General features: G+C 44.9%; 1 protein-coding gene and 1 non-coding gene across 2 annotated transcripts; one reads left to right on the plus strand and one right to left on the minus strand.

The window, feature by feature from the left end:
- The first annotated feature begins 6 nt into the window (after positions 1-6).
- Positions 7-13,546, plus strand: Batf3 (basic leucine zipper ATF-like transcription factor 3). Its single transcript, XM_015483667.2, has 3 exons — positions 7-131; positions 3,127-3,231; positions 13,041-13,546. The coding sequence occupies exons 1-3, from the start codon at positions 54-56 to the stop codon at positions 13,224-13,226; spliced, it is 369 nt and encodes a 122-aa protein (XP_015339153.1). The 5' UTR covers positions 7-53; the 3' UTR covers positions 13,227-13,546.
- Positions 3,472-3,543, minus strand: Trnaa-agc. Its single transcript has one exon. It is a non-coding gene; the product is annotated as a tRNA-Ala (tRNA).
- Positions 13,547-26,849: the final 13,303 nt, after the last annotated feature.

Here is a 26,849-nt window from a genome sequence, read left to right on the forward strand (position 1 = left end):
GCTGCTCCGCCAGGCTGCTCGGCGGGGCGGGGCGGAGCAGAGGAGCGCCCGGCATGTCGCAAGGGCTCCTGACCGACAGTAGCGTCCTGCAGAGGAGCGTCGCGGCGCCTGGGAATCAGCCGCAGCCGCAGGTAGTGGACGAGGCGCGCAGGGAGGACCTCAGGGGCGCGAGGGCACTGATGCCTAGCTGGGCTAGGGGCGAGGGACGCCGCGGGGAAGCAGGAGGTGGGTGCTGGAGTTTCCGGGTGGTGACCGCGAAGGTGCGGGGGTGTAGGGCGCATCCCCTAGCACCGGACGACCGAGAGTGGGGCGGGAGGTGGGGGAGGACTCAGGGGCCCCCGATGTGTCCGGTCGCCCAGCTCAAGCTCGGTGTCCGCGGCGCCTAGGATAGCTTCAGTGCCTCCGACCGTGAAGACCTGAGGGCGCCTATACCTAAATGGGCCCGGCAACCTGCGCTCACCCGCACGTGGGGCGTCCGGCGCAGCCCGGGTCCTGCGGGGCGATCAGCTCCCACTCTACTTTTCACGTGCTTGGCTCTTACCCGCCGCTCCAGGAGTGAGCTAGAGCGCCAGGTGGGGGAATTCGGTCCAAAGACTGAATTTGCGGTTCGTCCCCACGTCCCCACATCCAACCTCCTTGTTGCCGCCCGTATGGGGAACAGAATGGTTCAGCTAGCAGTATTCGATAGGGACCCCTCCGCGAGCAGACTTCACCCCAGCGCTGGTGAAAACCCCTTACGTCCATCCAGGCAGTCCTCTGCGTTGTCCCCAGCAACTTTTACAACTGCGCCAGACAGGAAACTGAAATCATGTTTCCCGCCGAGATGGCCATTAGGAGGCATTGCACCCAGCTGCTTTAGGATCAGGATTGAGTCTTTTATTCTTATGGCTGCCCCCTCCCAAGCACATAGTGTCATCCAGGGACACTAGAATGTCACAGAGATCTGAGTTTGGGTCTCACCTTGGCCACGCAGGTTCAATAATCTTGATAATTTGATGATTCCAAGCCACAGTTAACCCACCTATAAAAATATAACAACATCTCAGAGTTTTTATGAGGTCTAAATGAGATATCATTAATATATAAATACTTCTTGACTTTGCAAACCTTTGTGCCTTAATTAAATGTTCCAGTCAGGTTGGCAGGTGTGACCACATATGATAGGTGAGGGTTACCAGTTTAGAGGGTTAGCTCCCAGAGGGCAGGATGCATGTCAATCCTGTGTGTCCTATGCCTTTTTTTATTATGGAGAATAGAAAGACATGATTTAGTGACAAGTACTGTCAGAGATTCAATTAAAAATAGCAACCTCAACAAAGACTAGTAACTGCTGGAGAGCATACTGTGTATAGGGAGTTTTAGGACAAAGTCTAATTGCATGGTACACTAGCCCCAAACCTCAGGCCTTTTGGCAGAAAGCAGCAGAGGTCAATGACCCGTTGTTCTGGGCTTGTATTTCTAGTGCCTAGGAGAATGCCTGGCACATGGTAGATGCTCAGTTATATTTATTGAAAGAATGAATGTATCACACTTAATGAGAAAATTGGAAATTCAGAAAATTTAAACCATTTACCCAAGGTCTTATTGATAATACAAAATTAGGATCAGTGAGATTGTAAAGTTTATGCTAAAGTTCCATATTCTACACCACATGTCCCTGCCCTGTGATGTTCAGGATATGTACTACATTTTTACACCATCTCTGTACCCTGCAGCATTGTCTCCAGGCCACTTCTATTTGTTATGTATGTTGTTTATTCTTCTCCTTTTATTTTTGCATATGTTGGAAATTCTTACCTTCAGTAATTGGAGAGATGGTGTGTCTTTCTTATTCAGAATATAAGACTAAATAAAATGATAACTGAAAATATCATTATTAGGTGTTTTTGATATTTGCTTTCATTAATAGTAATAATTGAGGAGCTTTCTTTGATCTGTACCCCATTCACCTCTTGTTTTTTAAAACCCTTAAGGGTAATATTTTTTTTTCTCCCTTGGTATCTTCTCATGGGGTTCTGGAAAGCAAATATTGCTGTTCTTTTTCGTGTTTCCTATAATGAGTGAAGTGTCTTTACCATGGTAAGTGTGTTATTCTGCCTGCCTGTTTCACAGTATCTCTTGAAGGATTTGACTCCATTTGGCTGAATCTCATTGATAGCAAGGCTTTCAGGACATATCATGGATTGGATTTTTTATTTACTCTGACCTCCAAAGCAAAATATCAGTCAGGCATTGTTCAAATGAGCACATTGTTAGGGGTGTGCATTGGTAGAGTTATATAGTTGCAATCAGTTACAAGTGTGTAACCATGATTTGCCCATAGTATCAAAAGTACCTGCTAGTGTGATGGTGTAAGAGCTGACACACAGCAAGTTCCAGAGAGCAGATGGCCTCCAGTTTTCCCAGGCTCAGATGAGCAACACTTATACCACAACTCTTCCAGGCCTACGCCTTTGTGGGATAGAGGTTTGTGAACGTTGGTTTGAAGACTAACAGACCTGAGTTCCACTTCCCACTTACCCCCATACTAGCTGTGATACCTGGAGCAAGTTCCTTAACCTATCTGAGTTTCTTATTCCTCATCTTTCTTTTATAGAATCTAGGGCCTCACACATGCTAGGCAAGCCCTTTATTACTGAGCTACAGCTTCAGCTGCAGCCCTTACCTTCCCCTACCCTAGTACTGAGGATTGAACCCGGGGCCTCGCTCATGATAGCAAGCACGCTGACCTGTATTCCTAACCTTTTGCAAATGTTATTTTGAGACAGGATCTTGCTAAATTGCCCAGGCTGGCCTTGAACTTGTAATCATCCTACTTCAGCCTCCCAGGTGGGAATTTCAGGTGTGCACCACCACACTTAGCACCTCCAGCCCTCTTATTGCTCATCTTTTAAATGACAGCCACAGTACACATTTCTCAGGGCAGTCTTGGGGACTAACAGCTAAGCAGAGGCCCAGCATGCAGTGAGTGCCCCTTAAGAAGCTACCATTAGCCCGCTGATGGAGCAACATCAGTAATAAAGGAAATGCTGGCGCTCAGTGAGTGACGTTCAGAGAGAAGAAAGAGGGCAGACAAAGGCAAGGCAAGGGCATCGACATCACACCTCCCCAAATGTCATCCCCCAGAGTCCTGAGGATGATGACAGGAAGGTCCGAAGGAGAGAAAAAAACCGAGTTGCTGCTCAGAGAAGTCGGAAGAAGCAGACCCAGAAGGCTGACAAACTCCATGAGGTGAGACTGTGTGGTGGGGCAGAACCACATGAGAGCCATGAGGAGGAGCCACGCTCTGCCCATAACAATGTCCTTGTCGTTACTAAATTCTGCACACATCTGATTCTGCTGGGTCTTTCCAGCCCAGTGTTCTGATTCTTTGCTTGTGGACCTCTTCATCTCTCCCCAGTCCACGGGGTGCCTCTCACATTTAAGTTTCTTGCATTATAAAACAAGACAAAGGGCCCTTTTTTTTTTTTTTAATGATGCTGAGGATTGAACCCAGGGCCTCTAACATGCTAGGCAAGCGCTCTACCACTGAGCCACAACCCCAGCCCCCCAAAATTCCCTTTCTTGATTCTGATTGTCTTTCAAGTTCTTGCTCCATTTCTTTTCTTCCTTCACTTGTCTGTTTTTTTTTTTGTTGTTGTTGTTGTTTTTGGTTTGTTTTTTTGGTACTGGGGATTGAACCAGGGGCACTCAACCACTGAGCCACATCCCAGCCCTATTTTGTATTTCTTTAGAGACAGGGTCTCACTGAGTTGCTCAGTGCCTCACTTTTGCTGAGGCTGGCTTTGAACTTGCAATCTTGCTGTCTCAGTCTCCTGAGCTGCTGGGATTACAGGTGTATGCCACCGCACCAAACACACCTCTTCTTCTTAAAAACAGTATCCACTTTTAGCTGTGGGTGTAGATCAGTGGTAGAGTGGGTAGAGTGCCTACCTCACACACATGCAAGTTCCTGGGTACCATCTACAGTACTGAAGAAAAAAAAAAAAAGAATAGCTTATGCTTGCTGTCTCTGTGCCTTTGGTTTCTATTGATTCCTCTTCTATAATTTCATTCCTGCTTCTCCTTCCTCTACCTAATGCATGTAGACACATATACCCCTGCAGAAGTTGCTGTCCTGGAGGCCAACAGGAGCTTCATCCTGTTTTTATCCTCCTTGATCTTGCTGAAACTTTTGATACCTTTCACTCATTCCTTCTTGAAGCTTTCTCCTCTTGCCTCTAAAAGACTGCATTTCCTAGTTATCATGATCCTCTTCATCTTTTTTTTTAAAATTTCTTTGTTAACTTTTCTATCTTTGTTTTCTTAAATGATGGTATTGATCAGGGCTTCAGACTCTGCTGTTTCTTAATCTCACACTGGAAGATTTATTTATTTATCTACTAATCTGTTCTTCAGAACATCAGCTTCAAACATTAATAAATGCCCTAGACCCAAACCACACCATTTGCTTAGACGTCTCCAGATGGGTCTGCTGCAGGCTCCTGGGATGAACCACATTCATAATGGAGTGCCAAGTCTGTTCACTCTGAGACTGTCTTCACAGGATCTTCACATTATAGTAAACCAGCCACATTTCTTATCACTCATATCAGAAGCCTGGTGTCTGAGTCTGTTTTCTGTTGCTATAACTGACTGCCACAGGTTGGGTAATTTATAAAGAATAGTTTATTTGGCTCAAGTTCTAGAGTCTGGGATGTTCAAAAAGCAAGATGCCATCATTGGCTTTGCATCTAGTGAGGGCCTTCTTGCTGCATTAAAACATGGCAGAGGGTATCACATGATGTCAGGGCAAACAAACCAAAAGAATTTGTTTTATAAAAAGCCATTCTCATGATAACCCATTAATAGATTAATCTTTTCACAGAAGCAAAACCTTCATGATACTATCACTTCCCAAAGGTCTTACTTCCTAACACTACTGCATATAGGACCAAGTTTCCAATACATGACTTTTCAGTGGGCACATGCAGACCCCAGACTGGGATTTATCTTCAACTATTTCATTTTCCTCAATCCTTAAGCATAAACCCATGGAATCCCATGGCTGGGAATGGCAACTGTGCATACCAGGAACTGACCTCAAAAGCACTTGAGATCTATCCAAGGAATTTCCTGGCAGTCTCTGCATGGAGTAGATGTGCTTAATTAAAGATTTTAGTTTCACTGTTTCCTGCCATGCTTTCTCATCATAGATTGATTCAGAAAGAACATTCTGGAACATTGACAGCACAGACACTCATGTATAATTGAGAAGGAGAAGAAAATTTCTGAAAAAAGTCTTCTAGCAGTGCACAGAGAACAAATTCTGAATGCACATACCCCAGAGAGACATGACACACCAATGTAAATTTACAGTGTGGCAAAGTTATAGATGTCAGATTCTTTCCTGAGTAGGATAGTTGGCCCTATAAAGAGACTAGAGTGTCCAGACTAGAGTCAGGGAAGGCCTTTCCGTCCTTTATTCTGTAAAATTTTTACAGAAGAATTACAATACCCTTTGCCTCCTTTCTTCCTTCCCCCTTGCTCCTGAGGCAATTGTGGTTCTAGCTTCGTGTTACCAAATATCCCCCAGAGGGGGCTTGTGGCTCACAGTTAGTTCATGGCCCTTCATTCAGACCATGTATACTGGTCTGAACAGCTGGACAACAAGAGCCCTTGAGAAGTTTCTAGTCCAAGTCAGGTGTATTATCAATTGTAAGTCCTGAGTGATTATGTATACAGTGGTGGCTAAGTGTCTTGAACAAGGTCTTTCATGGAGTAGGTCAAGTAGATCCATTCTACAAATATTTATTAAGCACTCCTGTGGGCAAGACTTTTGGGTCACAAAAAGAAGAAGATCTCATTCCTGTCCTTGGGAAGTGCAAGATTTCCCACAGAAGGCATGTTAATTTTTTCTTTTTCTTTTTCTTTTTAAACTGCTGTAACAAATTCTTACAAATGTGGTGACATAAAACAACAAATTTACTATTTTAGAGTGTTGGTAGTTGGACCTTTTGAGATGCGTGTCCCTGGGCTAAAATCAAGGTGTCATCAGGGCTGCATTCTTTCTGGAAGCTCTGGTGAAGATCTGTTTCCTTGATTTTTCCACCTTCTAGAGGCTTCCATGTTCCTCAGGTTGTGATTCCCTTCCATCTTCAAACACAGCAATGGCCAGTCAAGTCTTCTCCGTGCTGTTACTCTGTTACTGGCTCCATCATCACATCTCCTGCTCATTCTCCTAACTCCTCTTTCACACACAAGGACCCACATGATCACATTATACCTGCCTAGGTAATCCAGGACAATCTCTCACTTTACTCGGCTTAACTGCATCTGCAAAGTCCCCTCTGCTATGTGAGGAGATACAGACACAGGTTCCAGAGATCCAGATATGGACATCTTTGAGGGGCCATTATTCCATCTACCACAGAAGGTAGAATGAATATTCATAAAGCTTATTGGCTGGAGATGTAGCTCAGTGGTAGGACACTTGCCTAGCATTTGAGAGACCCGGGTTCCATCTCCAGCACTGAAAAAAAGAAAGAAAAATATTCATTTGGCTCTATTGCATTGTCAAAAAAGACCCCCAGATGAAGCATGGGTTCTCTCTCAATCTCTAACATTGTTGGATTTGATAATTAAGTGAACCAGGTGCCTGGGAACCACATTTACCCCTTTATAGTCCCTCTTTTTTCTTTCTTTAATTTAATTTTCTTATTTGTTTTAATTAGTTACACAGGACAGGAGAATGCATTTATGCACTTTGATATATCATACATACATGGGATATAATTTCTCATTTTTCTGAATGTACGTGTTGCAGAAGCATAATGGTCATGCATTCACATTTACACATAAAGTAATAATGTCTGTTTTATTCTACAATCCTTTCTGTCCCCACATCCCCTCCCATCACTTCCCTCTACCTAATCTAAGGTAACTCTATTCTTTTCTAGTGCCACCCCATTGTGAATTAGCATCTTCATATTAGAGAAGACATTTGGCCTTTGGTTTTTTGGTATTGGCTTATTTTGCTTAGCATGATATTTTCCAACTCCATCCATTTACTGGCAAATACCATAATTTTCATTCTTCTTTAAAGATGAATAATATTCCATTGAGTATATATACCACATTTTCTTTATCCATTCATCTACTGAAGGACACCTAGGTTGATTCCATAGTTTAGCTATTGTGAGTTGAGCTGCTATTTTCTGGTCCCTCTTGAACCATGAGGCCTTCCATGGGGCTCCTTCCTGTCCTCTTACCCATAGGCTCTGGTTGCCTGACAGTTTTGCTTCTGTCCTTTCCATAACTGGTGTGGCTTGATCTGGAGCCCAGTCCCTACAGGAAAGAACACCCCCTTCTCCTCTTCCTCAGTGTGGCCTGAGGCATACGTCAGAATATACACCACCGGCAGATCACCTCAGCAAGGCAGCCCTGTTGAGAAACACAGTGTCAAAGTCAGGACACTGGCTCTCTCTATATACAGACCCCAAAACTACCCCTCACCTTACCTCAGTAGCTACACACAAAGAAGGTATCAGGGGGTAAGCAAATGGCTTAGGAAAGTAAAAATGCATCCCAAACTTTTTGCAGAATGAGAGGAACATCACCTCTGGACCAAAAGGTTCCTCATGAATAATTCCTTCCCTGTGGATTTCCAGCCTCCTACCAGGAAGGCTTCATGATTACAGGAATCCCTTTTCTGTATGGCCACCAGTTTAGTGGTAGGACGTTAAATGACTAAATCTACATACTAGAGGTGAAGATGACTGTAGAAAGAATGTGGTAAAGAATTACTTCGCTCCAGTGGCCTGAGGGCAGAACACTTAGCACACTTATATGGGTCACAGCAGAAAGCCCCTGGAGACACCTGGGGCTCCCAGGTCACATCCAGGAAGGAGTCACTGAGAGCAAAACCCACCAGATCACTAGGAGGTTTTCAGGGACTCAGGAAGCTGCTTGGTCCCTGCTAGAGATAGTAGTCCCGCAAAAGGACTTTCCTCATTGGCTCCCCTATCCCAGCACTGTGTGGAATTCCTAATGTCAAAGTAGTTCAGACTCTTCACTTGCCTTTCTCGAATACCTCCACGGGTAATGATCAGAGCCTGCTTTGTTTAAAATTACCACTTTTCTCTTCTGTTCACCTTACTCACACACCCAGTTATTTTTGAGCCCCTGTCACCTCTAGCAACCTGAAAGCATTCCTTCAGCTTCCACTGTTTTGAGTTTCTTGGCCATTTCCCTCTGCTTCCAGTTCTCCATCTTGAAAGACAGATGATTCCATCAAAGTGAGATAGGCCAGGGGAGCCCGGGGAGAGAAGAGCTGGGCTCACTTCTCAGAGTGTCCCCCAGGCCATGGGTCAGTTGCTGGCAATTGGACGGTGGCAATGAGAAGCAGTTCCCAGCAGGTGTCTGTGACCCTCCATGTTCACCGTTTTCAAATCATCCCTTCACTGCGCTTATGCCTCTCGTGGGCTTTAGACCTCCATCCATCTCTGAACATCTGGCGCACACCGGAATCCACATTCACAAGTGGCACCCAAGTGATGGGCCAGGCTCTCTGAGAGGAGCTGGAAGTTGGCTCAGAAATGGGTCAGATTGGTTTGACCAGGCACCCAAACATGTCAGACTGAGAAAGAATTTTGAGTCAGAAAAGGAAGGCAGCAATGCCATCCCCAAGAGCCCTAAATGTCACAAAACTGACAAAGTACTTGGGCAATACCGTTGTGGTATGTGTTGCCATGGTTCTTTCAGACATTGCATGTTTTAAGAGAATGTTTCATGTCAGTACCCAGTTGGTTCAGAAACTGATTATGACACTAATTTGTACAGTCCTTGCTGATGACACAGCATCTGCTGGGAAGTGCATCAGCTTAAGGCTCGGGAAGGGGTAAATTGTAAAGTCCTGAAATCTCATGGCCTCTTACTTCTGGTAACCACCACAGGGGAATTCAGACCCAGGCACTGCCATCCAAGAGCAAAATTGCTGATGCTGCCTGAGAGTTGCAGTTGACCTGGACATAGGCATCAGATCCCAAGTCTATGTGACCTTGGACATGTCACTGTGCCTCGCAGAGCTTCAGTTGGCTCACTTATGAAAATTGGGTTTGTATTTGGCTGTGTCCTCCTGGTGGTCTTTTCCTACCCCTCCTTTCTTTCACACCAGAATTATCGTCTTTGGTCCTTGGTACTCATATCAGCTTCTCTACCAATCTCAATTCCGTCTTCTTCCTTAGAAGACTGAACTCTGGCAACCCCCAGACAGTTCCCCACTCAACCTCTTTTAGTTTTTTTCAGCCTCAATACTGTTGATATTTGGAGATAGACAATTTCTTGTTTGGGGGGCTGTCCTGTGCACCATAGGACACCGAGCAACATCTGCCTCAACCCACTGGATGCATATCACCTCCCTCCCCTATCTGTGAAAAAACAAAACTGTCTGCAGACATCAGCAAATTTTCTCAGATGTCTTCAACTGGGGACTGCCAAAATTGCCCCAACTGAGAACCACTGCCTTAGGCAGCTTAATTTCTGAGGCAGAACTGGGATTTGCAGTGATTTCACTGCCTCTAATTTTAGGTCTCTGCTCTGAGGCTATGACCTGGCAAATTCCCAGGGTGGCAGCACAGTGACCTGAAACCTCCCTCCCGCAACAGGTTCACAGCTCACCAGGATTCAAGCTAGACGGATCATCTCTTTGGAAATCACATGAGTTTAATGTTTCCTTCTCATTCCTTATTTATGTTAAATCTAGTCATCTCTTCTTTGTCTGAAGCGGGTTTCATTCTTTCCCTTTTCTTTCCGTTCAGTCTTCTCTGGCCACTTCTTCCTCCCCTTCTCAGCTCCTCTTCATTTGTATAGAACTGGTCTCACCTGAAGATTTTCACTGCTTCTCTCCTTCTTATTCCTTCGCTCAGTAAAAGTCCCTCAGCAGATTTATGAGTAAAACCTAAATCCCAGAAGAGAAAGTCCCTGTGGAGAAGGCAGACGACGGGCCTGCTTGGTGACTTGTGACAGGCAGCTAGCTCTGAAGACTTTCCGAGCAGAGGTTTGGGGAACGTAGTAGTGGTACCTCAGGAAGGTGTTAGGCCTCAGGGCTTCTTGTGGCTTCTAGAGACAAAGCTCAGAAACTCAGAGAAAAAAAAAATAACCGTAAAAGGGCAGTTTTGAGATATTCTGCCTGAGGAAGAAAACTACCTGTTCTTTGGAATCTAGTTAAAATGTTATCTCATTGGAACCATTCAGATCTACCATCAACTTTACTTGAAGGTGAAGGGCAGTTCCAGTCGCAGAGTAGAGTGTGTGTGGCCTGTGTGTGTGTGTGTGTGTGTGTGTGGCGTGTGTGTGTGTGTGTGTGTGGGCATGCACAACCTCTTTCATCTCTCTGCTTGCATGCAAGCTTCCCATGATGCCACAGTCTCTATTCCTGTCCTTACATCCAGACCCTCCCCTTGCCCATGAAGGGCTTGTTGCTGAGTTTATAGACTGAATTCTGACTCCAGGTCTAGAGCTGGTCAGAGGTCAGAAAAGATCACAAAGAACTGGGGATGGTGGGCAAGGGTAGGGACTGAAGGCCCATTCTGCTAGTGAAGCCAAACTAACTCTGAGAAGCCTGGTTCGGGAGCAGGGAGAATGAAGCCTGCTGTCCTGGACAGTATTTTGGAACACCCTGCAAACCTTTCCGTAATGGGCAGGAGGTGGAGGAATGGCTGAGATGATCTCTGTGTGCCACTCCTCTGGGGCCCTGGTTCTGAAAGAGAGGCATGTACTCGGTGGGGAGGGAGGGAGGAAAGGGCAAGAGAAGATAGAGGATAAGGTTTAAGGAGTTGCTGAGCTTCTAGATGCTGGCTCTGTGGTGCATGGAGTGGAGGTAGAGAAGAGGGTAGCAGAAGATCCTAGGTGTTAAGCATTTCTGATCTTTGAGGAGAGATTTTATTTACTATAAGAGAGATTGAAGATGATACAAGACCTGAATAGAACTCATAATAAAAGATGTAGGTTTTATAGAAGCTGCAATTAGAGAAACCTTCCTGGAGGTAGTGGGCCTATATGGGAAAAAGAGGAAGGTGGTCCACTTGAGGAGAACCTCATGAGCAAAGGGGTAGGGATGAGAACTTGCAGGTTTCTTTAGGGGCTATCAGATAAGACTTCCTTAGTGATACTTTTCTTAAAGATCACTATCAAGAAAGGAGTGTGATGGGTAATAACAGGGAGTCCCCAGCTCAGGATATGCATGGTGTGCCTGGGGGCAACAAAGCCTAATCATACAAATCAAGCTAGATGTAAATGAAAACTACATTGTAGCAAGATTTAAATACAGTTGTCAGCCTTGAGATAGTTGCTGTTAGCATGCTGGAGGGCTCTGCCATGAGTGGGTGTTGGAGAACTTATTGATGACTTGGATGAAGAAAAGAAAGAACTGCTTATCAAGTTATTGGACGGCTTAAAGTGGTCCATGAGATGAAACAATTATGATTCCAATAGATTTTGCTTGGCTCAAAGAAGCTCAAATGAACAGAATGAAATTCAGGGGAGAAAGATGTAAAGCTGTACCCTTCAGGTCCAGAATATCAATCATCACCCAAGTAGAGACAGAAAAACAGCACATGCTGACGGAGCTCTCTGCAAGCTCGTGGAGAATCCCCAGCATTTTAGGTCTGGTGCACAGGAGGCCTCTGCCAGGAATTTTCCCTTTGCATGATCCCCAGAATCATGCACTGCATTCAAGGAGTGATGTTTTCTCAGAGATTCTGGCAACTTGGAATGTGTGTCAGGGATGATGTCCAGGAGAGCAGAGGCATTGGTAGTTCTGCCACAAGGAACTCAGAGAACCTGAGACAGTTGGGCTCAGAGAATACCTAAGGGGAAGTGGTGTGGGGCTGTCCCTACCATTTCAAGAACTGCGATGTTGAAAAAAAGTATTAGATTTACTCTATGTGGTTCCATTAGGTGGAACCCAGCCCAATAGGTGGGTTTGAAGAAGAGAGAGATTTGGGATTGCTACACCAAACAGCTTTTTCTAATAGAGCTGCTCAGAAATGACAAGGGCAATCCTTTGAAGGTGGGACTGCCCAGCCCAAGATAGATGCAGGGGCTGGAGTTACCTATGGAAGGTTTCTACATTGTGTGGGTTGTGCAAAGGGTACTCTTTGATTCCCTGCAGTTCTAAGCCTCTGTGAACTCTGATATGATGGAAACAACAGAATAGTGCCGGAGCAAAGCCACATGCATTCATGCTTTGATTTGGGCAATCAGCAAACATTTGCTACCTTCTGAGTCTGTTCTGGGTGCTGGGGGTAGGTGCTGGGGGTGTAGTGCGAATCCAGCAAAGACCTTCAGAAAGCAGATCAGCCAGCCTTGGAGGGGACTGACACAAAAGGATCTAAGGGAACTTTCTGGAGTGGTGGAAATGTGTTATTGATCAACATGGGCATATACATTTGTCAACACTCATTGAAATACACATTTAAAATAGATGCATTTTATTTTTTGTAAATTATTCTTCAGCGGGACTCAGTAGCTCCCCCTATAGTTCCAGTTATTCAGGAGGCCGAGGCAGGAGGATCACTTGAGCCCAGGAGTTCACTACCGGCATCAGCACCAAGTTCCGCAGAGGAATCACCAGGTTGCCTAAGAAGGGGAGAACCCCTGCGGGTCAGGAGCAGAGCAAGCCAAATCTCTTTAACCGAGCAGTAGTGGGATGCTGGAACAGCCCTGCACTCCAGCCCCGGCAGCATAGTGAAACCCCTCTCTCAAAAACATGAAATAAAAAAAATATATAGTTAATTGATTGATTAAATGAATTATTCCTCACTAGAGTTGCTTGAAAAAAAACAAAAACAAAACAAAGCTCTGTCCTCGTGATCCTTTCATCCTAGTGGGAGGAGAAGAGAACATAAGCCAACAAACCGTAAGCCAATAAATGTGAGCGGTGGAGGGGACAGGGGTCCAGCATAAGGCTTTCTCCGGCAGGTGCGCTTTAGATCTGCTGGGAGGACGCAGGAAGGGACTGCAGTCTCAGAACCCAGGTGCCTATTGCCTTTCCTCGACAGGAGTACGAGTGCCTGGAGCAGGAAAACACCATGCTGCGGAAGGAGATCGGGAAGCTGACTGAGGAGCTACGGCACCTGAGCGAGGCGCTGAAGGAGCACGAGAAGATGTGCCCGCTGCTGCTCTGCCCCATGAACTTTGTGCAGGTGCCTCGGCCGGACCCTGTGGCCAGCTGTCTACCGCGATGAAGCCCGAGGACGCTCCTCCTCTGCTGAGCGAGGAGCCTTGATCCTTTCCACACCTGGGGGAAGAGGTTCCCTCTGCATCTGTGTGCAGGGTCACCTGTGGCCAGGAGCTCCAGGGCCAGTCGTGGCCTCCGCAGCCTGGCTCAGGGTGGCAACCTGTAGGCACCTGACTCTTCGTCCTGGAGCAGCAAGCAGAAAGGCCACCAGCTAAAAGGCCAGCCTCAGGAGTCACTTCTCATCTGCTTTGGCAGCTAGTAGGTTTCTGCAGGATCATTTCCTCTAGAATTGGGATAACAATAAAGATGGATATTGTCTCTCCTTTCTCCAAGTTGTTGGAATTTAGGAGCACAGTACAGTTCCTCTTTCTGGGGTGGTCATCTTCCCCGCGTTGTTTCATAGCTCATGGGTCTTGTTTCCCTCTCCTGTTCATCTCCTCCAAAGCCACATCCATGATAGTTGGCCGAGACACCCTTGTGGGGGCTGTGGCAAAGCATAAATGGGCAGGATTTCACTGCACCCCTGTGTCTTCAGAAGTCATTGACCCAGCTGGCCCTGCATCTTGGCCAGCTCACACCCATGCTAGACTGTCATGTAAGATTTTCTATTCCAGGACTTTTTTCCCAACTGCTGTGTCTATTCCCAGGTCACCTTTCCCTTCTGTAAGTAGGTATAGGATCAGAGGACAAACTTACTTTATATTAGCCTGAATCCCTGGAAAAGTCTGTCCCCTTATTATTGATGGGGAGGAATTTATGATGGGAGATGAGAAGAGGAATATTTTTTTTTTCTTTTTGATACTGGGGATTGAATCCAGGAGCACTTTACTACTGAGCAGTCTCCTTAGTCCTTTTTTTTTTTTTAATTTTGAGACAGAGTCTTGCTAAGTTGCTGAGTCTAACCGCAAACTTGTGATCCTCCTGCCTCAGCCTCCTGGAGGAGCTGGGATTCCAGGAGTGTGCTACCATACCAGGCAAGGAACAATTTTCTCTCATAAGTTCTGTCCATCTCTATTCTCTTAGGAAAGGTTAGAACCAAGCCAACCCAGAAAATCTGGGAAGGTGGTCCCCATCCTTCTTCAAGGGGGATGTGGAGGGCGGAGCTATCCTGTCATAACCAGAACAAGAAATGGGAACAGAAAGGAAAATGCTTTGTTATAAATGTAGATGGGTACAAAAGTAGAAAGGGAGAAAAACACCTTGCAGACCCTCCCAAGGTGAAGGATTTGCTAACTCCAGACATAGAGGTTATCAACACCCCCTCCTCTCCTGGGAGGCTCCCCCTTCTGGTGGAGGTCTGCCTGGTCGCCTTTAACTTGCATAAGCTCAAGGCTGCAAAATCTCCTCTTCAGGCATTGGAAGGCTGGTGCCAGAGAACAGGGCTAACGCCTACTGGAAGCACCAACCAAAATTTCCTGAATTCGACTGTTTCAGGAGCAGGGTGCAATGTTTTTAGTACAAGAGACACGAAAGTCATCCAGTCTATCCCTTCACTCTGCAGATGAGGGATTCAGGTGTAGCGAGGGGAAGGGACTTGCTCAAGGTCTCTCCTGGAGAGCAGCAGAACCAGGCTGAGAACACGGGTGGTCTGACTGCTGAGCTAATAGAGTCAGGCTGGGTCATGCAAAAAGGATGTGAGTCAGGGCGGATCCTGTTCTGCTGGTGTTCAAATGTGGCATGTGTTCCGGTTGGCTCAAGGCTGGCCAGGACCGTACAGTCCAGGTGAACAACCCATCTGGGTAGAGTGGACTCAGCCAGGTCCCAGGGGCCAATGTGGCTGTGAGGATGGACACATAAAGCTAGCATTGTGCAGCAAGCATTTTGCTACTGCTGTGTTTCAACTCCAGCACTTGCAGGCCCTGCGGGAAGCACTGGCTGTCAACTTTGGTTGGTAGGATTTGCCTGTTCTTGAGGATCCCTCTAGCTGACCTGATTTCTAAAACTCATCTGTTCTGACTGCTGACCTGCTCTGATCCCTTCTATCACTGCTGTTCGACTGGCTGCTCTCCCACTCCACAGCTAACCCCAGGTGTCCATGCTCCCATGGGACTGATTTTTCTTGTGCCCTGTGACCTGTGTCCCCAAGACCTTGGAGTCTCCCCACCAGCTCTTCTATTTTGACTGGAGATTTAGGGAGGAGAGTGTGCACAGAGGATGGGTGAGGGGCTGCATCCTGGAGATGACAGTGCATGATTCTCCTCCCATGGCCACCACAGTCCACTGGCCAGAACTCAGTCACATGGAGTTTGGCTAAGTGCTAGGGGGCTGGGGGAAGGAACTGGTTTTGGTGATTCTCAGTCTCTGACATAAGATCTAGCCTTCACTTGCACCATTTCCCAGAGATTCCCCACTTGGAGGTCACCAGTAAGCTCTGATTTCTAAGCCTAATGGCCATATCTCAACCTTTATCTCCTTCACTTCCCAACAGCCAATACTGCTGGCTCCTACCATCCTTCCTCTTTCTCCCCCTTCTTCTTCTCAGGAAAAAGGGGCTCCTTTTCTTGTACCCTCAGTCACTATCCCTATGCTGCTAACTGGTACCTCTATACCCAGAACCCAGGTCTTTCTCCTGAGGACAGACTGTACATCCAGATCCCCAGGAAGTGCCTCTCACAGAATGTCTCACAGTGTGTCCTGCTCAGCATGTTCTAAGCTCTGACAGGGATTCACCATCTTCCCTTCAAAGATGCTTCTCAGGTTGTTTTTATATAACAAAAGCCTCCATCATCCAGCTGCTCAGAAATTGATTTATTCCTTCAGTCCCCAAATTAATCTACAAGCCCTGTCAATTGTCTCCTAAATATCCCCCAAATCCACCCACTTAGCTCTAATATGCTAATTGCTTTGTCTGCTCTCAAGAACTTTACTCAAATTAGCTGCTGAACTTCGGTGACTTCCTCCCTCTCTGGCTGTGTTTTCATTGAAGTTGAACTTGAATTTAGGAAGGACCAAGACTGCCTCCACTTTTGATGTTAGAACCGTACATTGAGAAGCAGTGAACCAAAAATAGATTAACCTAGGGTGCTGGGGGTCAAGTGCCCTCCAAGATAACTGGAGATGGACAGATGTTTCAAAACCCAAATGTTCCCTGAAAAAGTAACAATTCCATATAAACCTGAGAAACTATTTTCTAGGAGAGACAAGAAATGTGGACAAGTTGAAGGGAGGGAAGAAGGTAGTGGGGGACCCTTGTGCTGAGGGTTGTATTTTCTTGGTTCTATGCAAACTGCTGCTTGTTCCAAACATCTGAATGAAGCCCCAGAGTGTCTGTCTGCTGGGTTGGGGTGAGGGAAGGCACTGAGACAGGTCCTCTCAGCATAGAAAGTGTCGCAGAGGGAGGAAGCCCCTCCTTCACACCCACACAGCCACACCACTTCCTGTCCGCTATCCTGCCCCGTTTTGCACCAGCCTAGCCTTGAAGCTTGGGGTTTCCATCACTAAACTGGGGCCCCAAATTTTGACCCCAAACCTTGGTTAAGAATGATGACTCTAACAGACTGGAAAGCAAGAGACTAAAAGCCCCGTCTTCTTTCCCATCACTGCTGGGGTCTCCACAAACCCACGTATATTTACTGACACCAGGCTGTGGGCTTTGTCCCAGAAAGAGCTAGAAGAAAAGGGGCAGCCCTAACTCTCACTGACAGGCCTTCCCTCCCTCAGTACCCAGGAAGTCCTGTCAGAGTCATCCCTTGTGCAAGAAGGAGGCTTGTAAGAGAGACCCAGGGAGCAAAAGCAAGAAGGGAGAATGGAAAGGAGGAAGGAAGGGTAACAGAAAGAGAAGACAGTAGTGGGGACCCTTGTGCTCTGAACCTAATCATCCCTTCTCCTGAAGATGTTATGCTGAATCAGGGGTGCTGTGTCGTAGGAAGCCCCTCAGTAATGAACTTTTCTAGACTGCCCATCCTGATGAAATTGTCCTACCCTATCTCTCTCGGTGGGGAGACTGGTGTGGTCACCACTGCCATCACAAACATCATCATCATTAGCGTGGCCCATACCAAACATCTGTACTTAGCAGGTGGTGGTGTGCTTGGTGTGGACACGCTTGACTGGCTCATACCCTGAATCCTGGCTGTGTTCAGAAAAGCCTCTGCCCCTTGAGACAGTTCACCAGCACTTTGGGGTGTTCTAGCATGACCCTTTCTGGTACAATATTCTTCAGAAGATCAGAAATGTCATCACAGATCAGAACTGAAGACTACTAACCCAGAATTTTGACCACAGCCCTGAGGGAAAGTGCTAGGGAGAGTCCAGTGTTTGCATCCTGAAAGACCAGGCATGCTCTTGGAAGTTCCCTGATTTCCCTGAACAATCTGCCACCTAATCTATCCATACATTATCAAGATTTCTGGAACAGGTTTTGCAATTGCCTTGGATAGGGTCTATAACCTTCTCTGCTCCGAATTTGCCTGGTACCATCTGATCTTGGGAAGACTAGTTCTTGAGCACTGGAGCACTGGTTGCCTAGAAGCCTAGAAAGCAGGATCCGAATTTGTGAGAATTCACGGAGCTTCATAGAAGTCTTTCCTCCAGGCCAGTGGCAAGGCAAAAAAGAACCTTCCAGAATGTCGCAAACCCACAGAAGGCTCAATTCACCAGGCAGTACTTTTTGAAATTGAGAAAGCAAGTAAGTTTGAGAAACACCGGTGATGGCCAGTGTCCTGAGGTTAGAGAATGGGAAGAACAAGTGAATGTACTTCACCACAGCTTTTCAACGGTCCCAGCAAATACGTGAATGAACTATTAGTTAATGTCTAATAATCTTTATTGGCAATGCCCCATTCTAATAATTAATTTCTTAGGCAAAACCAAATGAATATATTTTCATAAAAATAAATACTAAAATAACATTTCTAGATATAAACAAAATTAACTATTACTTATTTATAATTTTCAAATTAACTACCAGTCAAACAACTAGTGGTTAAATACCTATCGTGAGGAAGGGAGGGAGTAAGATCAGAAAGGGAAAAACACCCCCATACACACACCTTAAGGAGTCCCTTAGCAGAGAACTTCTGAACTCTCCACCCCCAGGTCTGTCTCAGTCTGACCAGAGGAAATCTAATGATTTACTGTTAATGATTTACATGGTCCATTGTTCCTACCGTCCTTCATATGGGTCGGTGTGCCTGTTGTAAATTAGGAATTCCCATAAATCATGGTAAAGTTAGCTTAAGAAAGGCCTCGTCGTCATTGTAATGATGAATGTGAAAATAGATCCTTCATGACGAAGGAGACATGAGACCAAAAATACAGGACACAAATCTCCTATAATTGTATTTTGAATTCCATTGAAATATTGTAAATACTGTTGCCACATTTTTATTTGTTCTACAACGATTACTATTTAACATCCTTAATATTTACTTAGAACTACCTGATTTATTGTGTACACACAGAGGTGTTGGATACACAAATCATCAGTAGTCCTGGTCAGGGCAGGAATGGATGGACTTCAGAGAATTTGGTAGGTTGGCCTTGCAGGAGACAAGTTCAAGGGGAAACTCTGCTTGTTCAGAACACAGGTTATCTGATCATAGTCTTTCAGTGTCCTTGAGCTATTGGACAACTCTGTAAATTGTAGCTGATTGATAACAATACAAAATAATTCTTATCTATACACATACAAATGATATCCTGCTCATAAACAGGTCAATTTACTCTCCTCCCTTCACCTTCCCCAGAAAAAAAACAATTTGGCTCCCTTTGCACATTCATTTCAGCATACTAAGTGTGTAAATGTGCCTGTCCCTCAGATTCTCTTTTGAACTGGTTATAACTGCCTGGTTCCCTTGTTGATGAATGATCTTTAATAAATAAAAACATTGATACCTACACATTTTCCTATCTGAATAAGAGCCAAGATTTTGCCTCCTTTTTTCTTAAATTTATTTTTAAACAATGTCAAAATGATCTCAGTGTCATTAATAGATCATAATTTACTCCTATGTGCAAAGAAACACACAGAAAAAAAAAACAGGCAGTGTTATTTTTTTTTAAATTTTTTTGAGTACTAGGGATTGAACTCAGGGGCACTCAATCACTGAGCAACATCCCCAGTCCTATTTTGTTTTTATTGAGAGACGGGGTCTCACTGAGTTGCTTAGTGCCTCACTGTTGCTGAGGCTGGCTTTGAACTCTGTGATTCTCCTGCCTCAGCCTCTGAAGCTGCTGGGATTACAGGTGTGCGACACCACACCTGGCTCAGGCAGTGTTATTGATGATGAGTGACATTTCCATGAGCAGAGGTCTCGGGGTCAACTTACCTGTTCTGCTCTCCTGGGGTATGGTACCTTGAATCAGGTCCTCAAATGTGCTGTTCATCCCCCTCATTTTCTCTCCAACTCCTAAGTGTCCTTCGGGTCACAGGTTAAATGTTACTTTCACCAAAGGCTTCTTATTCCCTGGCAAATCTGATGAGAAGTTTTCCCCCTGTGCTTCCCATGACTCTGCCTGTGAGTCGTGACGTGCATCCTATGTCATCCTATCCATTGTCATTGCTCATGAAAATGAATGCATACCAAAATAACTGGAGGGCTGGGGTTGTGGCTCAGTGGTAGAGCGCTCGCCTAACACACGTGAGGCACTGGGTTTGATCCTCAGCACCACATAAAAACAAGTGAACAAAATAAAGGTTTGATGTCCACCTACAACTAAAAAAGTGAAAGAAAGAAAATGACAAGGCTCCCCATGTGGAAGATTCCATAGTATCTTGAGGCACCTGCTCTGTGGTCTGCTTCAGAAAACTTGAATTTAAAGAAAATCTTTGTGCAAATGTTTCCCTTTCTGCTTCTCCCATGGACATAACACCTGTTCTCCTTATTATATATATTCATTCTCACTAACCCCTGTCTCACTTTTTCTTTTTCTTAATTTTCTCTGTCTTGTTTCCCTCCTCTATTCTATCCTCTTTAATCAACTGCAGAACACATAACCGACCAGTATTCATGAACAAATCCTTCGAAGGCAGCAAGATCCCAATCTTTGGCTGCTTTCCCAGTGACCAGAGAGGATGCATGGCCCTCAAAAGGGAGCCGACAAGTCCCAGAGGCCAACCTGAGAGTGACCCTGAAGCCAATGGGCATGCATCTTCTCTCCTCCAATGAAGATGGGAGTTTGCACTCTGCTGAGTCATCTGACCCCCCCACAGAAAATTCAGAAAGTAAAAGCACAAGAGGCACACAGGGGCCCAGAGCAGACTGAGCAAATCTGTGCACTTACCCAGGCCAATTCTCTACAAATGTAGAGAAGAAAGATGATACATATCAGAAATATCGGGACCCCCCTTTCAAACCTGGATTTCAGAATGGCTCTGCGGTACACCTCCCTTTCACCCCAGGTCCCTGCAAATGTGGTTGGTGGTTACTGATGGCCCTTTGCCTCCAGCTCATTGGGTGAGAAAATATGGAATCCTGTGTCTTTAAGAACTGAAACCATCTAGAAACAGGATTTGATACCCTGTAGGAGACAGGAGACTTCCCTTTTGCTGTTCAAGTTTCATCTTCAGTTATCAGGAACTGAGCGGGGGGCAACGGGACTCGGAGCTGCAGCAGTGCAGGCCTGCGAAGCTGCTGGTCTCTGGAGATGAATACACTCTTCTTTCTCTTTGAATGTACCTCACCACAGTGAAAAATACGTTTAAGAAAGTCCCTGGTTGACTCTGCACGTCCCATGGGTTCGCTAGAAGAGGGGAGCACCAGGTCTCATCCCAGATGCCCGCCTGTCCCGTCAATCTCTGGAGCTCCCCGTATCTGGAGCATCCTCTGTGTGCCTGGGGCCCAGTCCCAGTCTGTGCTCGGTGAGGGCAAGCTCACCTACGGCACAGTCGAGGACCCTCTGTTGGAAGGATTTGCAGGTCACATGGTTCAAGTTGTTCCTTTTATAGCTGGAGCAGTTGGGACCCAAGATGCCAGAGGTATGCCCCTCCCGACAGTCACTGTGCACAGGGTCAGGGATCCCAGTACCCTGACTGCCTGTGCTGTGGTTTTCCTGACATTCCATGCAGTCACCCAGGCACGGCTTGACACCAGGTGTTCCAGATGTGGTCCTGCTGGAGACTACACCCATCGTCCATTCTCTACCCTTCTCTTCCCATGTGCCTGCCCCTGATGGCTAGATTCCAAATGGCATTTGTGGGAGGCACCCGCAGGAGACTGGGAGGTGGAAGGAGGGAGCAGTCTGTGGGGTGTTTCTTGCTTTCCTTTCCCTGCCACAGTCTTCCAGGACCACGGCTTCTCCTGGAGCCCAGCCCCTGTTTCCATCGGCCCCAGGAATCCCATCCTCGCCCTCCGCCCCTCCAGGCCCACATGTGGTAATAGCTCCCGACTGTTGGCAGCCTCCCGTGCTCCACATCCCTTGTTGGGTCCCTAACTGGCCCACATCTCTCTAAATCATCCCTTCATCCAAACCTCTATAGTCCCCATGTTCCCTGAGTACCACTGATGTTGACCTTCGTCGGATCTTATTGGGAATATCTTCTTCCCTGGCCTATCTCACCCTCTGGTCTCTCCACCCACCTCCAGATTATCTGTCTAGAAGTCAAATCTGATAGTGTCTCTCCCCCGCTGAAAAATCTTCTGTGGCTGTGGTGCTGAAAACCAACCCTGCCTGGCCAAAGAAGGCCCTTCCCCATCTGGTTCTAGTCTAACCTATTCTCCCAGCAGCAAATCTGGAAGACCAAGGGAATGAAGCCGACCGTGGGAGGAGACAAGACAGGATGGAGGCATAAGGGAATGGACATTAAGGATGTAGGGGTTCCTGCTGCCGAGTCCAGGAGGGGAGACTGACATGCAAGCCCTCCTGACCCACATGCAAGCCCTCCTGACCCTGTGAGGTCCCACCCAGGGCTTCCATGAGACTGTCTCCTAAGCAGTTCCACAGGCAGGGTCCTCATCTGACTAAGTGGGATGTACTTTAGTTCCTTGTGATCAGCGAAGCCTGATCTCTTTCCTCAACATCTCCATCTGGTAAGTTCTTAGTCATCTTTGAACTTCCAGCTCAGACATTACCTCCTTTGAGGAGCTCCCTTGAGTCACCCAATCACAGCTCTCCTTTCTTCCTCTCTGTGTTGTAGAGCCCTGTGTGTCTCTGTCACAGGAGGGGTCTTATTGTACTCTATTTTAGATTCACTGTACTCTTTCAAAAGTTCTACATAAATTTTACGTAGCTTGTCAGCATTTAAAAATCCCTCTTTTTTTAAAACAGGATTGCTTCTATAGATGAACTTGGGGAGAGATGACATCTTGTTGGGACTGAGTCTTCTGGTCCAAGAACGTGATACCTCTGTTCATTTACTGAAATATTCTTTAGTTTGTTCAGTCATGTTTTATAATACACAGAGTAGAGGTTTTCACAGATTTCATGAAATGTGTCCTTAAGTATGATATGCTTTTCTTGATGTTGTTGTAAATGGGATTTATAAAGTTTTAATTTTTCACCTGTTCTTTGCTGGTATGTTTGTGGTATTCTTCTGTTTTCTGTTGCTATAACAAAGTACCTGACACTAGGTTCTTGATAGAGAAAAAAGATTTGGACTGGGTTGTAGCTCAGTGATAGAGTGTGTACTTAGCATGTGCAAGGTCCTAGGTTCAATCTCCAGCACCAAAAATGAAAAAGAGAGAGAGCCAGGCATGGTGGCACATGCTTATAATCCCAATGGCTTGGGAGGCTGAGGATGGAAGATCACAAGTTCAAAGCCAGCCTCAACAATTTAGTGAAGCTCTCAGCAATTCAGTGAAACCATATGTCAAAATAAAACACAGGGGCTGGGGTTATGGCTCAGCAGTAGAGCACTCGCCTCACACATGCAAGGTCCTGGGTTCGACCCTCAGCACCACATTAATAAATAAATAAATAAATAAAAGTTTAAAAAAAAAAACACAAAAGGGCTGGGGGACCCTCTGGTCCATGACATCACAGTGGCAGGAGCACATGTAAGAACAATCTCATGGCAAGATAGGAAGCTAGAGAGACTGAGGTGGGACCAGGATTGCTCTTTTTTATGCAACCCATTCTTGAGGGACCTAACTAGGGTCCTTCAAGATTTAGGTTAATTTCTTCCCAGGGCAGTTCCCCCAGTGACCCAATCACCTTTCCCCAGGTTCCCACTCTTAAAGGTCCCGCACCTCCCAGCATGGTCACTCTGAGGACCAGGCTTCCAACACGAACCCTGGAGAGACACCTGCAAACCATGTCCTAATCAGAGCATTTTGTAGATGGGCCTCCTGTCCTTTAACCAGACTAAAGTCACTTGTAGCAGGTTTGGGTTTCTTTCGTTCCTTTTTTTAGATTCCATACGACTTTCTGTGTACAAAGTTATACTGCCTCAAAACAGAAAAAAGGTTTGCTTTTTTATTTCCAAACTTGAAGCATTTTATTCCCTTGTCTTGCCTCATATGTTGCTGGGTTCCAGTATAATATTTAGTAGATGGGCTGCTCTCTATCTTAGGGAAAAGCATCTGGTCGCTCACTGTTGATAACGTGGTTAATTATAGTTTTTTCCAGCATCACCTTTTATTGGTTGAAGAAGTTTTTTTTTTTTATTCTTAGTTTGCTGAGAGTTTTTTTTTTATCATGAAAGGAACATTGAATTCTGTATTTATTGAGATGATTATTTGATTTTATCCTTTATTCTATTAATGTGATGAATTACATTGATTTTTGAATGCAGAATCAATCTTCCTTACCTAGGATAAACTCCATTTGGTCATGCACTGTGCATCATTCTCTTTGTATACTGCTGGATTCAATTTACTATTTTTTTTTTATTTTTGGTACAAGAGTTTGAACCCAGGTAAACTTAACATGTTCCCAGCCTGTTTTTATTTTGATACAATATCTCACTAAATTGTTTAGGGCCTTGCTAAGTTGCTGAGGCTGCCTTTGAACTTGTGATCCTCTTGCCTCAGCCTGCTGAGTTGCTGGGATTACAGGAGTGTGCCACAGCACCTGGCTCAATTTGCCAATATTTTGCTAAGAATTTCCACATCTATATTCTTCAAATTTTGGCGTGAAGGTTTATTTTAAAAGCTAAACTGGGATTCTTTTTTTTTTTTATTTCTGGTGCTGGGGATTAAACCCAGGGCCTTATGCATGCAAAGCAAATACTCTACCAACTGAGCCCCTTAAACTAATTCTTAATTAAATGTATACATAATGTAATATATATATATATATATATATATTTTATATATATATATAAAATAGTGCTAGAAAGCTTATGGAACAATTAGATAAGTTTCAGCTATAAACAACAAAAATCCTCCCCTAAATATTTGTACATAAAACAAGATATATAATTTTTCTTATAAAAGCAACCTAGGAGGTTGGAAGTCAAGCTGGTAGGGCCATTCCACTGTGGTCATTAGAAACCAGGCTCATTTTCTTTTTCTGTTTATCCTTAAGGTCACCTCCTATTCCAGGATGACTGCTGGAGATCCATCCATTAGGTTTGCATTCCAGGCCAACAGTAGGCAAAAGGAGAAGAAAAGAAAAAAGGTTATCTGTTTTTCGCTTTTACAGAGGCTTTTCCAGAAAAGCCACATGAATTACCCTTGACTTATATTTCATTGGTCATCATTTTATTATATGACCATCCATCCAGTTGCTAGGAAGAATTAACTAAGTATATTGCCTAGGATTCTGTTACTAAGGAGACAGAGAGGATGGCTGTAAATCTGCTGAGCAACAGGAACCGGGATCCCAAAAGAGCATAAATAATATGATTTCATTTATATGAAATTTTAGAAAAAACTAAATCTAATTTAGAGTGACAGAAAACACATCATTGTTTGCAGGTCAGGATTTAATATGATGGGGAGTAAGTGTTAGGGGACAGACAGATGAGAGTGGTGGGAACACAAGGTTAAGAGAATAATCCTACAACATGGGCCCACGGTGCTTTCTTTTCCAAGAAGCAATTTACCTGCATCCTGCCTGGCCTCAGTAGACAGACTATGTCACATTCCTCAGCAAACAACCTGTTAACCGCAGGAGAAATTCAGGCCCCAAATAATGTTGATATGAAGAACCCAAGTTTCCCTGAAGAAGGAAACTTTTGTGACCAGATCCTTCTCAGGGAGAAGGATAATTCCTCCTAACCATAAAATCTGTAAAAATGTATGGTTAAGAATCCAATGAGAACCAGTCAGCCTGGGCCAAGGTGATCTAGAGTGGCCGTGACAGTGAAGACTTGAAAGTCTGAGGTCACCCTGCTGTCACTCAAAAGTCAAGAGGTGGACCTGGGTGGGACTCTCTGGAAACTTCTCTGGGATCCTTAATAAAACTGGAGTGCAGGAGGGGCACGCTATCCCTCTGCTCTCTGAGAAGACCTATTATCCCTTGAGAGTATGTTCTTTCTCTTTCCCTGAGCGACATGTCTGAAATCTTTCTCACTTGTTTGCAAGAATCAGAGTTTGAAGACGGGGACTTCGCAGTGCCTCAGTTTCTCGGAAGGCCCCAGCTCCATAACATAAGGAACATTTTGGGGAATAATGGAAATGTTCTGTGTCCTGATTGTGGTTGTGCTTATATGGGAGGGCAAGTTCACCAAAATTCTTCCAAAGGTACACTTAAAAAGGACGTCTTTTTGTATTTAAGCTATCAAGTAGACCTCAATATAGTTGATTTCTGTAAGTACAGGATGTCCCAGCACTATAATAAAACTACTTGAAATTTTTATTCATTTCCTTCAAGTCTTCTTTTATTTGCTTATCTTAGTTGAAATTGAAATGCATATACTCAATTTGATTCTTGCTTTTTCACTTTACGTCATAAAAATTTTCCATCTTGCAAAAACCAAAAAAATTTTTTTTTTCATCTTGCTTCATTAATCTTCATAATCATTTCAAAAGACTGTGTAATTATTTGGGAATTTCAAATACAACATATAGATGCAGTTATAAAAAATTCCGAAGTACTGAACAATATGCAGTAAAACTAATTCTCACCAGGCCCCCAATTCTGGCCCTTAAAGTTCCTTACTTAGAAGTAGTGAATAGTCCAGTTTCTATTATATACAACTAGAAATATTATATGCACATAAAGAAATATATATGAAGATCTTTTCCTCTCCTTTAGACACAGGAGATAATACTAGATATTTGCTTTTTCACATAATGCATTTTTAATATCCTCTACATTCACACATCGAGGCAGACATCGTTCTTTTTTACCTACTGCATAATATTTCATTGTATGGATGTACTGTAATTTATTGAGCCAATACTGATAAACACAAAGAGTTTTCTTTTTTCCTAGTACATATTCTACAAGAAGTTATGCTGAATTTTTGACTCAGCTACCAAATTAGTAAATGCATGCATTCCAAAGGAAGTGCATGCATAATTTACCACAAAAGAGGCTTAGAGGGCTGGTTCCAGGGCTATTGGGATCTCTCAGCAACACTGAGAATATAAAAGGGTACAGCCAGAGGAGTCTCTTAAAGGATTTGTGAGGGATTCCTCCTTCCCCTAAAGTCAGAAGAGAGGAATTCAACAGGACTCTCAGAACAGTACTCCCATGCTCTTCCCAACCTGGAGGCCAGCTGCCAAGGTCATGGTGGCTGCCCCTACCTGTGCCATGTGTCCCTGCAGGCCTCAGGTTGACCTGCCCCCAGCCTCAACAAGGT

This window comes from Marmota marmota, unplaced genomic scaffold (genome assembly GCF_001458135.2).
Source record: "Marmota marmota marmota unplaced genomic scaffold, marMar, whole genome shotgun sequence".
Taxonomy (NCBI): Eukaryota; Metazoa; Chordata; class Mammalia; order Rodentia; family Sciuridae; genus Marmota; species Marmota marmota.

Bases quoted from the DNA above. Each gene is read 5' to 3' on its own strand.
- Batf3 (XM_015483667.2), top strand. From the start codon at position 54: ATGTCGCAAGGGCTCCTGACCGACAGTAGCGTCCTGCAGAGGAGCGTC. The intron at 132-3,126 runs GTAGTGGACGAG...GTCATCCCCCAG, and splicing joins GGAATCAGCCGCAGCCGCAG to AGTCCTGAGGATGATGACAG. The intron at 3,232-13,040 runs GTGAGACTGTGT...TTTCCTCGACAG, and splicing joins AGGCTGACAAACTCCATGAG to GAGTACGAGTGCCTGGAGCA.